The sequence below is a fragment of the Lissotriton vulgaris genome, chromosome 1_1 (assembly GCF_964263255.1).
Source record: "Lissotriton vulgaris chromosome 1_1, aLisVul1.2, whole genome shotgun sequence".
NCBI classification, from domain to species: Eukaryota; Metazoa; Chordata; class Amphibia; order Caudata; family Salamandridae; genus Lissotriton; species Lissotriton vulgaris.
This window is the reverse complement of record NC_141685.1, coordinates 530,473,251-530,489,672: the sequence shown is the minus strand read 5'-3', so window position 1 is coordinate 530,489,672 and position 16,422 is coordinate 530,473,251. Positions and strand designations below refer to the sequence as shown.

General features: G+C 42.1%; 1 protein-coding gene across 1 annotated transcript in view; it reads left to right on the top strand.

The window, feature by feature from the left end:
* The window catches only part of SLC25A24 (solute carrier family 25 member 24), a 306,063-nt gene that overhangs the window by 187,183 nt on the left and 102,458 nt on the right, over positions 1-16,422 (top strand). The window contains exon 8 of the mRNA XM_086953894.1: positions 5,852-6,019. Within this exon, the coding sequence (XP_086810020.1) occupies positions 5,852-6,019 (168 nt within the window). The remainder of the gene's footprint in view (positions 1-5,851; positions 6,020-16,422) is intronic.

The window sequence follows — 16,422 nt, the reverse complement described above, 5'->3', positions numbered from 1 at the left end:
TTACCATGAAGCAAGAGAATAATATCCAATCCAATGACCGAGTGAATCCCTTTGAAACCCTTTATACCAGCTCAACTCTGCAGCGCTATCTCTTATGTGGTGAGAATACTAATTCTAATTCATTTGAATCGTTGCACCTTCTTACCATCTCCTTGCAAGTCACCATGAGGGCAGTCTTATCTCAGAGGCAAAGAGAGGCCCGGCCTGGATAGTGTTCATGCAGACTTGTTCCGCTCACAACCCAAACTCTGGGTGTTCTTTACTAATCTATTTTCTAATGCCACAGCTGCTGGTGCTCCAATTATACCTCCCCCCCCCCCGCCTCACACCCCCTTGGAAGGGTCCGATATAGTCCTAATTTTCAAAAAGGGCTTCACAAATGTGGCTGTTAATTATCACCATATTGGCTTTCTGGATAAGAACTTTGCCAAGTAAGTATTAGACCAGCTCAATTTTTGGATTAAGGAAAATGGCACTCTAAGCTTTATTTCGTTCTTAACTAGCAACAAACTCCTTACACCGAGAGCCAGTCTCCTGAAGTAGAAGCATTCAGCACGGATTGCCAAGAAAGGATCCCTGAAAAATCTCATTTGGTTAGAAGCTGCAATTGCAAATAGTCTGAGACCTCCAAATTTTTGGTCGAATCCTCTCACCGATGCCCTGGAGCTTAAAGGAGCAGCAGCTTTGTGGAACTCAAATCAGCATCACCATCAATTTAAAGCAGCTTTAAACAGAGAGGTCCATATGGAATCCTCTGCAACTGACCGTTGTACTTTCAGGAAAAGAAAGCATGCTGATTTGGTCATTAAGAGCTACGCTAACAGAGGAGTCCAAAAATACATTACTGAATCCTTCTCAGTGTACTTTAAAAGTGAAGTTTTGTTAACTTCGAATGGGCTGTTTTTCATCATTAGATCGTTTGCCCCCCTAGGTGCGCCAGCCTGATACCAATATATGCAGTTTATGCAGCGTGTTCTGTGCGATTTTAGATTCCGTATGCATTTCCCGATCCATTATATAGGTATAATTCACATTGCCCTTATATAGGCATAGAAATCCAGTCCTTATTTATGCACAGCCCATGCTACCCAAATACAGGCATGGCTACATCCATCTGTTCATCTACGACACAACAACTTCTTGGAAAACCAGACTCTTAAGCCTTTAGGGACTGCCCCTTACTTGGATATTGATTTCTCCAAGAACTCATTTATTATGTATGAACATCTATTCCTTAGGGGTTAATTCATGAGGTTCATATGCCCGACTTTTACGTCCATACTGGCATTCCTAAACCCCTTCAAGGTATAAATAAGTTTGAAATGTGTACTTCATTTACCAGGATGCAAAGGGGCGAACTGTGCTGGGACTGTGAGGCAGTGTGCCCCCAACCCCCTTTCTGTTTAAAAGGCTCCCTTGAGCCAGCAAACTGACGAGCTTTGGGGATGCACCTGTGTGCCTGTGAGTGGTACTGTGACCTGAGAGGAACTTGGCAGCATTTCCAGCAACGCCAGATGATTTTTCTTTGCTCTCTAATACTGCTGCTCTCTACTGATGACTGGCTCAACCCAGAAACACGTGCCTAGAGATATACAGCTATGTCTGCACCAACTTTGATGAAAACTCCAGCTAATTTTGAAGTAAGTTTGAACTGTGTACTACATTTACCAGGATGCAAAGGGGCGAACTGTGCTGGGACTGTGAGGCAGTGTGCTCCCAACCCCCTTCAAGGTATAAATATACCTTCACTTGCTACGGCAAAGCACGGTGCGATTCTGTGCAGTTCGACTACCTACTTGCACGACGCAGCTCGCTTCAGCAAGTGCCGAAGGAAGCCAACTCCCCAGCTGACGCACTGACTAGAAGCTGTCATCCTCCTGCCGAGAATCCAGCTCCAGTGTTTGACTCCTCTTGCAGGGTGTTGGGAGATTGAGTCCGGGGAAAGAGAGAACAACCTCTCTTTTCTAAGGTATGGAGCAGATTAGAACCTAGAGAAACCTTTGGCAATTCTTGGCAGAACTAAACTATAACTAAAGACAGCACGTACTTCTTCCCTTGTACTAGACCTAGGTTAGGTGCACTTTGGTAGGCGTATTTTAGAAGCACCAGTTGAGTATTTTAGCCTGTGTTATTTATGTATATATTTTTATATATGTCATAGCAACAGACAATGCTATTACAGTATTATTTTATATTACTGTTTGCGCTCTACGCATTATACTTTGCATTCTGTCTAACGATTGTAGCAGTTCATCTCTCTTGCATGAAAGAAGACTGTTCAATAAACCTTTTTATTGAATCACCAGTCTCTCTATTTCTGTGCAACTCTGTAGAAACGAAGGATGCACAATTGACTGAGTGAAATAGTTCTCTATTGTTTCCACGACTGAAGATATTATTCCGGTTCTAGGGGAAACAAAGTTGTCCTGTTTATGCGGTTGTCAGAGACTAATCCCTTCTTGTTGATTCGAGAAAGTTTCTAGTGACCTCTATGTTAGGTGGCACACACAATTAAGTTTAATATGCTCGATAGACATACTAACCTCAGTCCTATGTCAAATCTATAGTGTATATTATTCCAATGTGCAGAGCCTATTGGGATTATAGAAACTACACTACAGTTCCTTGAATCACTAACTCACCTGCTCTGTATATGCCCCATCTTATTAGAAGAGTTCAAAAGAATGCTTCAATATTTCCTGATTAAACAAGGGACACTGACATTACCTTTGGCTGTTAAATTTCTCTTGAATGAAGCTCACCCACAAGCAGTTGCTAGCCTCATAATAGTCCTGGACAGAGCTGATAAAACACTTAGGACCCCAGTTACTGCTCCAAACCTCCTGAGAGCTTCTGCCTCAGTGTAAAAGGCCCGGGGATTAAACATGCAGCCATGCAGTAAGCAGTGGATTGTCGATTCTATCTGGATATCACAGGGTATTACCAATTGACCAGTTATCGCATTCAAAACATCAATATAAACAGTTTGATAGCCTGAAGAGACACAACCGTTAAAGATCCCTTTTTATCTTCTTGATTGTTTTAACCCCAGGTGCTCCGAGCAGTGTCAGCAGCAAATGCGACTTAGTTCTGCGTTCTCTAGAGAGCTGAATAGACTGTTTAGATTACCTCCTCTGCCCTTAAATAGCTTTTGCCTGCAAAACTTTAATAATTTGCGGGAATAAAAGGCAGGCTGTTAGGCAAATGTAAACAACACTTTAATATGAGTTAACAGAAGTTTATTATTTGATTCTAATGAACCATTACCTATCCTCCCAAATTGGAAATTCATAGTCTAGAGTCAGCTTGTTATGTAATCTTCACAGTATGTCTAGTGAACATTCAGTATCTCAATATTTAGTGCAACACTTTAGAAATAACCCTTGGGTTTACTTACATGTTAATCAAGCAGAAATATCAACTGTAATGATATGCCACCAACTTTCACTTCAGAAATTCTAAATCTTTGTGAATTATTGCCTAGATAAAAATGCAAATAGACTAGACTATTTTAGGATATACAAATCCCATGTGTCTGTCAAAATTCCTGCCTTGCACATATGTAGTAAGTCCTAAAGCTTGTCCTTAGCATTTGTTGTAACCTTACTGTTAAAAAGTCTATGGCACTAGCTTTTAGCGTTTTAAAGATTATATGGTATGAGTTTGTCTTTTTCATGATGTATATGAATTGACTGTATTGTTTAAAACCATTTATGCTTGCACAATTTTTTTGTATCTTGTACTACGCCCTTTATTGGACTTTATTGTCTAAAGTATTTCAAAAGTCAAAGTTATAAATTTTGAAACGCACTGTTCAAATGTGTTCTTTTTATTACAATTGTTTTAACTCGGTCGTTTTATGTTTTTAACAATATTTTTTGTCTTTTCTAATGTAGTTACTTAAGTTCATGCTGACGTCAAATTGTATATTTTATGTCTTGTTGATGGATCTCATCATCCGATCTAACAAAGAAAGAAAGGACTTTCATTGTTGTACTGACAAGATAGGGAAAAGACTTTAAAAGCTGTGTCAAGTTAGTTTAGAAATGTGTCCTTCTGATTATAGTGCATAAATACTTGAGATGAGCATGTGAAATTGGGTAGTGGACATTTCGAGTGTGGCCATTCAACAGGCCTGTGCCATCAGAGCACTCTGAGTGTACCACAGTTGTCTGGTAAGTATTGCAAGGTGAGGGCCGGATTTGGATCAAAAGACAACGCACATTTCTAGAAGCAATATTATCTGAATATAACAACTTATCCTAAAAATTGATGCTCTAAATGGTTTCAGTGCTCCAACTGGTTAGCTACAAATTGATTAATTTACAGGAATAATCTGATCATATATCCACAGCTAGAGATTGCACAGGCTCCTGATAGGACTCAGTTTTGGGCACAAAAGAGTGCATGGGTCAGCTCCGTAATATCTAAATAACTTTGGCAGCCCTCATGGCTTTGGAGAAACTTCATCTAAGAATAAACTGCCCATCCACCCAATGAAGTAGAAAGTACTCCGAGGCAGTTCACTTCACATACAGTGTTGAAGCTATGGAACTCCCACAGAAAGTTAAGATTCATGTGTTCAAAACTGTTTTAGTTAAGCATAGTGGACATTTTCAGGATCTTTTAGTGTTCAGATTGGGCTGTTGTCTACAGGGAATAAATCAGATGCTGTAATAAGGCAGCTCTCTGCATATAAATGAATAAACAAGGAATCGGGCTTTGATGTTGGTATAGCTCAGGCATCCCCAATGACTACTACTGGTAGCTCTCCAGCTAGCTGAAAGTTGCTCTGTTGTGTGCAGCACAGCCCTTTAAATTAGACATTTTTACGTGGTTGAATTAATACATGTATCTACATATATATCAAAATTGAAAAGCGTGTATTCAACAAGAAAAGGGTTTTCAGAACCTATAACGTGACATGAAAAGGGAAATGGATGGATGTCCACATAAATTTAACACTGAAATGAATGATAAATCATGAGACATCGGAAGGCCTATGAATAATATTATCTTGGCACCAGGGACATTGTAGCAATATCTGTTAAGTATTATCCATAAATAAGCATTCCAAATTGACAAATCCCATCTCCCGTTACTGCTGGTAACCCTGCCTCATGCACGGAGGTGATCACTACTATTAATCTTGCATGGGGAGGCCACTAATGTAATCTCGTTTCACCTGATCACTTTTACCAAATTAAAATTAGTAGTAGCTCGGTAGGATTTTTATTGAATAGAAGTAGCTCTTTTTACAGAAAAGACTGGAGCCCTGGTATAGTTCCTTGTATGCATGCTGCCTCTTATGGTCATTCCTTTTTAACATTCAGCTCTTTGATTATACACAATCCGCTACCAATAGTGCTTCAGGCTATGCTAGAGCTGTGTTGTTCTGTAGGTGTGAGTGTCTTTTGGATCCTTGTCCAGTGAATCCTGAAGGTAACTGTTGAAATTTAGCCAAGGTGGAAGTAGTTGTAATGGCGGTTTAGTTCAGTGAATGTCTGCACATTGGAATTTTGTAAATGTTTACTACTTGGATGTCAAAACCTGCTCCTTCACCAGTTTATTACAATTCTAATTTACATCAGATCTTTCCGATCTTACATCGTGTTGAACGTGCAACCAACATGGGTAGTATTTTTTATTCTCTCTCTAGTATATTTCTTTAGTTCACCTAATTTCAGGGTCATCTGTTAATAAGGTAAATAAAGGTAATTGATATAGGTAGAAAACACATCTTCAGAGTTTTAATATGTATTCCAGTTTCAGATATTTTAAATGACTGCTTGGAAACTGTGTGCACAACATTTCTGAAATGTTTCCCTTTTATATTTCTTCATTATGATAGGTGTTAAAGACAAGACTGGCTGTCGGTAAGACTGGACAGTACTCTGGAATGTTTGATTGTGGCAAGAAGATTTTAAAGAAAGAAGGCGTGAAAGCTTTTTATAAAGGCTACATTCCAAACATATTAGGCATAATCCCCTATGCTGGAATCGACCTGGCGATTTATGAGGTGAGCTTCATTATCAAATATATGGCAGCTTGCGAGGATACAAGTGAAAGTAATGATCAGAGGGTATACTAAACACTAACCTAAAGCAAACCTTGTGTTTGTTATGTACAGTATGAACAATTCCATAAGGGTTTTGCAGGTTGGTAAGCCATCAATCTAAATAAACTGTTGAGTGCTTTGAACAACATGGACTTTAAGCCTCTCTATTTGTAGTCTAACTTTGTGCTACAAAGATTTACATTTGTTTATAGCATTGAGTATGATCACTGATCATGAACTCATGTATTTTAGTAATCATTTAGCACCATGTAAACAGCCTAATGCTCATACTGAAATATTTATTGATGGTCTAATATAATTTAATGATCTTGTAATCAAAAACAAATTACTAAGGCTCATAAAACCATCTTCCTTTGAGCCCATATTTGTTTCCTATGCCTTTTACCGTTTTTTAAAACTTATTAGGCAATCTGGTGCTGAGTTAGTCACTTAGCTATTCTAAAGGTATATCCCATCAACCCTGAAAGGAACATCCGTTTTAATCATCCTACTAATTTCCTTGTTAAGAGCACACATTTTTTTGACTTGTATTAATCTGCTCTGAAGCCAACCCTAACAAACGAAATGATCTTGAACTAATTGTGCATCATGCAAATCTCAGTATTGTTGATAACCTTAATGTTATGTTCTTGATTACTACACTATCCCCTTCCTAACCTCCTTCCTTGAGTGGATCAACGGTCTCGACCAACACCTTCGGCTCACATGCACCATGAGTGACTCCAGCATCCCTTTTCTGGATCTCAGAATAGTCCTTGAAGTAGGTTCATTAAAAACAACCCTGCACAAGAAGAGCACTGACTGCAACAGTCTACTGGATTTCCAGAGCCACCACCCGAAGGCCCTACGTGAGAACCTCCCATATGGACAGTTTTTAAGGATACAACGCAACTGCTCCACCACCAGAGATTATGAAGCAGAGGCTGACAACCTGGAGCACAACCTTCTGGATAGACACTACCCAGCCAGGGTGGTAGAGAGAGCACGGAAACATGCCAAAAACAACAATAGACAAGCTCTCCTGGAGACCAGAGAGAAGGAATCCAATCAAGCACTCACATGTGTGACTACCTTCACACCCCTATCGAACAAAGTGAAAAAACATCATCAGACGGAAGTGGAAACCCCTGATTAGCGACACCCTGGAACTGTCTCAACAACGCTTTGCTTTCAAAAGGACGGCTAACCTCTGGGATACACTGGTCCACACATGCCCCATGACAATGAGAAGACCATTCGAAACACCACACTTTGGAACCTGCCCCCAGTGTCGGGTCACTATCCTTGCGGTAACTGTCATGCATGCCCAACCACTAAACAGATGAAAAATTTCCATCTGGGCTATTTCATCTGGGAACAACGGGATCATACCAACTGTAATACCAAAAATTGTATATATCTGATCACATGCCCATGTGGGCTGATATATGTCGGCATGACATCACGCACGGTGAAGACTCGCATCAGCGAGCACAGGAACACCATTAGACGTGGAAGGGAGGCGACCAAACTCACTAACCATTATCTTGTCTAACCACAAATGTGAGGAGATGGCTTGGACCGTCCTCAAAGCCAGATCCTGCTGGGACCAATGGGCACTCCTTTGTCAAGAACAGCGATGCGTTCCGCCTCCAAACACAGATCCATGGACTGAACGACAAAATACCCTGCACGCCCACACAACCACTTTTCTCTGGATCCCTTCTCGCTCCATCCCCGCCCTCACACCTGCACTCACTATACAGCTTTTAAAAAAAAAAGCCGAATGATGAAGCATGACATCCATCTGACTGTGTGAGGGCGAAAAAGAGGGAAGATTTGACCCTCCCCTCCGTGATTGGATCCTTGAAACTGGGGATATATCTCTGCCTCTTTTCCTTTTTTACCCCTTCTTTATTTCTCCTCTATCCTAGTCTTCTTCTTCAATTTGGGTGACATACACGCACCCTTTACCACGGAACAGTGTCCTCTTTGATCTTACTAGCATTTGAGGAGCACGGACATTTATTTTATTTATTTTTATTTATTTGAACTTTAACCCCGCACAGCTACCCGCAGTGGGTTTCCCGGCGCTAGGGATAGACTAGAGAAGAAGATGTCAAATAAAGCCAGCATATAGGTACCATCTACTTATGTGAACAACAGCGTTTTCAGTGCTCTGCGAAAGCGAAGAAGACTAGTCTCTAGTTTAAGAGCTGTGGGCAGGGCATTCCAATATTTGGGACCAAGATAGGAAAAGGATCGTCCCCCCATCCTTACCAGCTTAAATCCTGGTACAATGAAGTTCCCAATTTCCGAGGATCGTAAAGTGCGCTTGGGCCTGTAAGGTTGCACCAGCTTTTGTAAGTATGTAGGTGCAGTGCCTTGCTTGATTCTAAACATGTAACACAATGTCTTAAACTTTATGCAACTAGAGACCTTAAGCCAATGAAGATCATGCAAGGCAGGTGATGCCGAAGTTCTTCTAGGAACATTCTTCAAAAGTCGCCCGGCTGCATTTTGTACAACCTGCAGTACTTTAACAGTGGCTGCGTCCGCACCCAAATAGAGTATATTGCCATAGTCCAGGCGAGATGTTATCAATGCCTGGACAACCGTTCTACGGGAGGGAGTGGGAAGCATCCATAGGATCTTTTGTAGCCACCTAAGAATGGAAAAACAGGTTGCTGCGACCTTAGTGGCCTGCTGCTTCATTGTTAACTTGTCGTCAATTAGGACGCCCAAATTGCGTACGGCATGTGTGGGCACAGGAAGTGAACCCATCTCATTTGGCCAGTGCTGAGGGCCCCATAAGTTCTTACGTTCCATTGGACCTCTACGAGCTCCTGGTCCCCCTCTTTTTGTTGATTGATCGACTCTTAGGGCAATGCCAGCAAGGTTTCCCTACCTTCACCCATGAAGTGGCCCCACAACCCTGCTCCCCAATCTTTCTGAGGGATTCTATGGGACATCATGGCTACCTCATAAGCCTTAAACCACTGTCTAATGTCCTCATGTTTCTGAAAATCCTTAATCACATCCTTGGGAATATATACCTTTCCTTCTACAGGCATTGACGGTGTGCTGCCACCAGAGGGAGAATCCTCTAGGCTCTTCGCTTTCAGCTCTAGCTCCCTCAACACACTCTCATGCTCTAAAAGCATTTTCTTTTCCTCTATGGCCAATCTCTTGCTCTCCAACTCCAATTTCTTATTCCCTATATCACCCTGGCTCCCCAGTTCAAGCTTAGCAAGCTCCATCCCATGCTCTCTGCTTTTCTCCCTGTCTTCCAACTCTTCTGGAGATGGATCCCTTGAAAACACACTGCTGCCCTCCCTGGGAGGCAATCCCCCACCTATTAGTTCAACTAACCCATCCTGCTGCCCTTCTAAATTCTCTCCCTCCACCATGGGATTCTCGGCCTGCTCACTGGCATTCCTTGCTTCCAACCAGGCTCTCAGCACCTTTTGGAACTCCTCTTTCCTGGTGAGGCCTCTTATGGAGATTTTATATTTTTTGCAGATGGTTTTCAGCTGTGACACAGTGTAGGTATCAACCCTCTCGTCTTCAAATTCAATATCAACAGATGCCATGGATCCTTGTTTGCTCATGGTAAAAAATTGACAGGTTTCAAGATGCAAAACAATTCCAAGGAAAAATTCTACCAGAATGTACGTGGTTGCATAATCGTCTGCATTCACCAGTAGTGTACACCAATCACTGTATGTAAATCACAAATGCAAGTCCTGATCCCACCGCTGCCTCCAATGTTAGAAATGGGGGTCTCTAGTTGGCAGAGGTAGGTACCTTTGTCCAAATACGGACCCTTGCTTCTAGTCAGGGTAAGGAGGATACACTCCTAAAATCACCCCTGCTCACCACCTTGATAAATTGGCACAAACAGACAGGCTTATTTCAGAGGCAGTGTGTAAAGCATTTGTGAACACATACAGTAACACAGTGAAAAAACTACAAATAGACAACACCATTTTAGAAAAATAAGTAATATCTAAACAAGACCAAACAAAAATCCACAATGAAATGGTAGAAATAGTTAAATTCAATGCAAGTTGTAAATTGGACACACTTCTCACAAAGTACCTTAGATACATCACTCAAAACAAACAAAAAGGGTTGCAGGGAAGGTGATGCGTTAGTTTCTTGTTTCGAGGAAGGTGATGTGTCGGTTTCTTAATGTAGCACAGGGAAGGTGATGCGTCGAATCCTTACCGGAAAGTAGGGTATGCGTCAATTTCTTACTGTGTTTCAGTTACAATGCAACATGATGGCGCCTCGATGCATTACGACGATCCAGTGCAATGCGACAAGATGGAGGCTCGATGCGATGCAACGATCTGGTATGATGTGTGAACATTTGCAACTGCATAACAGGTGCTGAAACTGATTTCTCAGCGATGCGTTGGGACCTGGTGTGGACGCAGCACGCTTCTTCCTGGTTGCTCTGCGAGATGCCGTAACCAAGTGCGGATGCGGCGGTGTGCTTCTTCCCCGTGGCTCGGCGATGCGTCGGTAATGGCTGCGGATGGGACACGCTTCTTCCTTGTTGCACAGCTCTTCCAGCTCCCAGCGACAAACCGTCTCTAGAGGTCCTAAGCAGCAGCAGGCAACTCTTTGCAGGATAGAATTCCCAGCAAGGAAATTCAGAGGAGCTGGTGGTGAAGTCTGTGTCCCTGCACTTCAGAACAGGAGGCAAGCTCAGTTTCAAGCCCCTGGAAATCTTTTCTTCATGCTAGTGAAAAAGCAAACATCAAAGTCCTTCTTCTCCTTCCCTTGGCAGCAAGCAGCCACTGAAGGCCAACCCCAGAAAGCAAACCGCACAGGGGCAGAATTCCTCCTCAGCTTATCCGGCTTTTCTCCTTGGGAAAGGTTCCTCTTGATTTCCCAGAAGTGATCTAAAGTTCTGGGGTCTGGGTCCCCTTTTTTATACACACAAACCCTTTATTCTCTGAAGGCAGAGAGCGTCTGTACCCAGGCAAAACCAGTTCTGTCCTCACTGGTGCAGCTTCCTTGCAGGAGGTGGAGACAGCATTGTTGAAAGCAGACCTGGCCCAGGAAGGTGAAAGGAAATCTCCTCACCCTACTCTAAATTCAACCCAGGTCCCATTCCGCCCAGCCCTGACCAATCAGACTGCTGGAGCCACTGCCCTTTCCCAGCTCCATTCACACACCAACCCAGACATGCAATACACAAACCTAGCAGAGGCATACTGGATGGCTAGGCAAGAAAATACCACTTTCTAAAAGTCGTATTTTCAAACGCAGCATGTAAAACTCACCCTCACTAAAAGATGCACTTTAACATTCTGAGTTCAAGCATACTTAACCTAATTTTCCTATCTTGTTACTAGGGCCAGTTAGGTTTATAAGATGTTATAAACTAACTGCCCATTCTATGTCAGGACCGGAGGCTTCGGATTATGCCATTCTTTCATCGCTTTATTCTCTACAGCAGCAAGAAAAAATAACACAACTACTTTTCCCATGAACATTTGGGGGAAAGAATAAAGTCAAACATGAGTCCTATTACAGTGTCCATGTACAGGTGTCTCCCATCATGCTCCACTGTACTTGTCTCCTCCCATTCTTGCCTATGGGAACAGATAGCCTTGCAATAGTGAAAAACGAAGTTGGCAGTATTTCACTATGAGGACATACCACACACACCAGGGCATGTCCTACCTTTCACATACAATGTACCCTGCCCACAGGGGTACCTTGGGCCTACCTTAAGGGTGACTAACGTGCATAAAATGGAAGGTTTGGGGACTGGCAAGTGTGTGCACTTACCAAGTCGACATGGCAGTCCCAGATTGCACCCAGACTCTGTAATGACAGGCCTGAGCCACATTTTACAAGATGATTCTGTGGGTGGCACAATCAGTGCTGCAAGCCCACCAGCAGCATTTGATTTACAGGCCCAGGCCCTGGGCACCCATGATGCACTGTACTAGGGTCTGACAACTAAATCAAATCAGCCAATCATGGAATCACTAATCCATTACATCAATTTACAAACGGAAGCACTTGCACGTAAGCACTGAACAGCAGTGTCAAAGTGCCCAAAGCATCTGAACCAGCAAAAACAGATGAGGCAACAGCAAAAAATGGAAGGGAGACCCACGCCAGTGGTGCCAAGTCTAAGAATTCATTTTGTACTTGGTTGAAAGACATATGTACCAATCCATCTTCACCCATATTCATTTATAGTGTGTGTAAAGTTCTCCTTTTGAGTTCTCTGGGTTTGTCTGGTAGTAAGGGATTGGGTAAGCCTTGTGGGTCTTACAACTGTGGAACTTTGGTTTCTCAGTTTCTTACAGTCCCGCCCTTGACGCTCCCAGAAGACTTCTTTTAAAATCGTTATATTTAAAATGGGGTATCAGGACATGTTGGGAGGCATCGGCCCTTTGCTTTACTTCCTTGGACACTCAAGTGCTTGTAAGGACTGGAAAATATGTGAGACTCCTGGACAATCTTTTTTTTACCCTCCTTGGCCCCTGCTCTTCCAGTCCCCCCCCCCCCCACCCCACCAAAAAAACACTTATCACAGACTTTTGTCGTCCCCTGGCCTAGTATTCGTGTACCAATTTATTTTATTTTAGGCTTTGGAATCCTGTTATGTGATTACAATGGTAACTACAAGATTGCCTTTTTAGTTATATGTATAGGAACTTAACCCTTGATGGTTTTCTTAGTTTTTGCTTTTAACGTGATAATTGTGCTATGTTGACACTATAGCAATGGTTTAAATTAACTGTGCTAATTTAATAAAACCTTCTAACCTTCAGTGGGGCAAGGCAGGATGTAGAAGCTTGACAGGGGCCCTCAAAGTTAGATACACTGTTACTTCACCTTTCAATTTATCCCAGTGTGTTTTTTCTGCCCGTTTCTCAGTTTTTCAGTTCTGAATGGTGGGTAATGTATGGATCTAGAGTTACTGCACGAGAATTCCATGCATTGTATAATTTAGCTCATTAACTTGGAAGGTGTGACTTGGCAAAGAAAATCTTGAATTCATTAAAGATAAGAGGCTAACATTATTCATTAACCTTTTACTGCTGCCTCAACATGCAGCCCTTTAAAGAAAATCAAAACACATCTTAATCTTCGAATGTTCAGACCGTATATATTATCCTCTTTAAGCTGCGATGAAACATAATAAATTCTCATGCTCTGCAAAATTTTATTGTACGTAGTCTGCGAATAAAAACCAAAAACCAATCCACAAGAACTTGTTCATGTAATATTATCCATTTTAATCATACTATTAAACGTAACTTATAGATTTTTTTTTTCTCCTCCTAGGGTGAGGAGGGCAGAGTAATGATTGCCTCCATTGTCTTTAATAAAATCAAGATTCTCTTTGCATGTTAAATGGAGAATCACCATTTCATTACAAGACCAAAGGCTACCAAGTTGCATGTTTAAAACCATCCAGCTCCAAAGGTCTTAAATATAATTTTTCAAAACTATTCACATTAACCAAGTCTGCTGATTTTATTATTTCTGTTAGAGAACCACTTGCCCAGAAAACTTTTCTAGCAATTGCACCCCTAGAGGCATGGGAACCAAACCTTGAAATATCTACATCTGCTTCACTCATTACTGTTCTTACCCATCTAGATAAGGTAGCTGTTGAAACTACTTTATAAGGTTTACATAAGACAGTAATATCTGTTCCTCTGCATCTGCCCTAATTTCCAGCAACTTGCCCTCATATGACTGCATGCATTTCACCGCACATTACTTATCACACTCATAAAAATAGAGATTAAAAAACGGTCTCGGACATGGTTTTTTCACTATGACCAGTCTGGCTTCATTCCCAAGAGGTCGCGAAGGTTCACCCTCCGTAGGCTATATGCTTGGCTTGAGACTATTTAAAATAGGGCGTACCCTATTGTCCTTAGATGCTGAAACGGCATTTGATGCAGTCCACTGGCCATTCTTAAGACAAGTCCTAGTGAAACATGGGTTTGGTCCGATCTTGAATAGCCCTTTTATACAAGGATCCGTTTGCCCGGATGCGGGTGAATGGTAGATCATCCTCACAATTCCTTATCAAGAGGGGCACACACCAGGGATGTCTTCTGTCCCTGCTATTATTTGCCATTGTGTAGGAACCACTTGCATGCACTATACATGCATGCATTATACGTTCCGACCTCACAGGCTTCTGGGTAAAAGACAACTTTGCAGATGAATGAATCTCCCTATATGCTGACGACATTTTGTTGTATGTTACAAATCCCTTGGGGAAACTCCCTACTCTTTCACATATGTTTGGTTTATATCCCGTGGGTAAACACTTTGAACTCCAAGATAACCAAAGACAATGACGGGGGGCAGTGTATTGAGTTCTACTACCTTGGTGTGTGTGCGTGTGTGTGCGTGTGTGGGTGTGTGCGTGTGTGTGTGTGTGTGTATATATATATATATATATATATATATATCAATAAATCGAGATGAAAGCCTAGTGATCCTGAAAGAGTTCCATGAAGATGTAGAGATGGAGGTCACTGCCATTGGCGGTCTTGGACAGGCAGCAATGTTTAAAATGATAACACTGTTGAAATTCCTCTACGCACTTCAAAATACCTACCATACAATTCTGGAAGAAATATTTGCTAGAATTGAAGAGAAGGTTCGGACGTTCCTTGGGAACAGAGGGCACCCGAGGGTAGTGTTGCAAACCCTACAAAGCAACCAGTATAGTGGGCATACTACTTGGCGACCTACATAATATTGATTAATGAATGGGGACACAGGCCGGTAGATCACTCAACATACATCTTCGAATGGACTTCATTCCAAAACCAGAATTGCATACATATCTCTATGGCGGGACTGGGGTCGAAGTTACTACCAGCCACACAGGTAGTGATAGAAACTTGGAAGAGGGTGTAAAGATGGATGAAATGGAACAAACGAATCACACAAGAGAACCCCTCTGGAAAGGATCACTTCTGAAGGAATTTAGGAAATTGCTGAATGTATGAATGTTTTGCACCCACATTATGATGGTCACAAAACATTCATTTTTTTACCAATGTCTCAGAGGAGGTGATAACCATTCGCAAATGGGAACAGGTTCCCAGGGGAACACTTACCCTTTGTGGATGTTGATATAAATATTTTTTAAGAGCAGGCAGTGGCATTGCCTGCTCTTAAAACAAGCATTTGCAATGCAATAGGTCTCGCATCAGGAAAGTTTGAGCTACTGGTATTGTAAATGACTAATATTTTATTTATGTGTTGGTTTTGAAAATAGCGAAATTAATAGCTTTCTCATTCACAATGCCAATAGTTTTAACTTTCACAAATGTGACACCTATAGCATTTGTAATGCAATATGTGTTGTATTTACGTGACTTAAATGTATTGATATTACAAATAACAATGTCTTCATTTTTTTAATAATTAATACTTAAATAAAAGTTATTGTGATTTATAATGGCAATAGGTTAAAGTTTTGTAAATACATTTTGTGAAGATTATGTTCAGTGTATTTTATCGTGATGAAAATCCAAGAACAGAAGTGAAATATTAACATCTTTTTGTGACATTTGTAATAAAGCTTGAAACATTGAGAGAACATATTTGAACTAGTTGTTGTTGAATGGTTGCACAGATTGATGTTTTGGTGGCGACGAGTGATGCTGTGGCATTCAGTGATGCTGTGGTAGCGCATAGTGATGTTGTGGTGCCCCGGAGTGATTCTGTGGTGGTGCTGAGTGATTCTGTGGTGGTGCTGAGTGATTCTGTGGTGGTGCTGAGTGATTCTGTGGTGGTGCTGAGTGATTCTGTGGTGGTGCTGAGTGATTCTGTGGTGGTGCTGAGTGGTTCTGTGGTGGTGCTGAGTGGTTCTGTGGTGGTGCTGAGTGGTTCTGTGGTGGTGCTGAGTGGTTCTGTGGTGGTGCTGAGTTGTTCTGTGGTGGTGCTGAGTGGTTCTGTGGTGGTGCTGAGTGGTTCTGTGGTGGTGCTGAGTGATGCAATAGATAGAGTGAGGGCGATGGATAGATAGAGGGAGGGCGATGGATAGAGGGAGGGCAATGGATAGATAGAAGGAGGGCGATGGATAGAGGGAGGGCGATGGATAGATAGAGGGGGGCGATGGATAGATAGAGGGAGGGCGATGGATAGATAGAGGGAGGGCGATGGATAGATAGAGGGAGGGCGATGGATAGATAGAGGGAGGGCGATGGATAGATAGAGGGAGGGCGATGGATAGATAGAAGGAGGGCGATGGATAGATAGAGGGAGGGCGATGGATAGATAGAGGGGGGGCGATGGATAGAGGGAGGGCGATGGATAGATAGAGGGACGGCGATGGATAGATAGAGGGA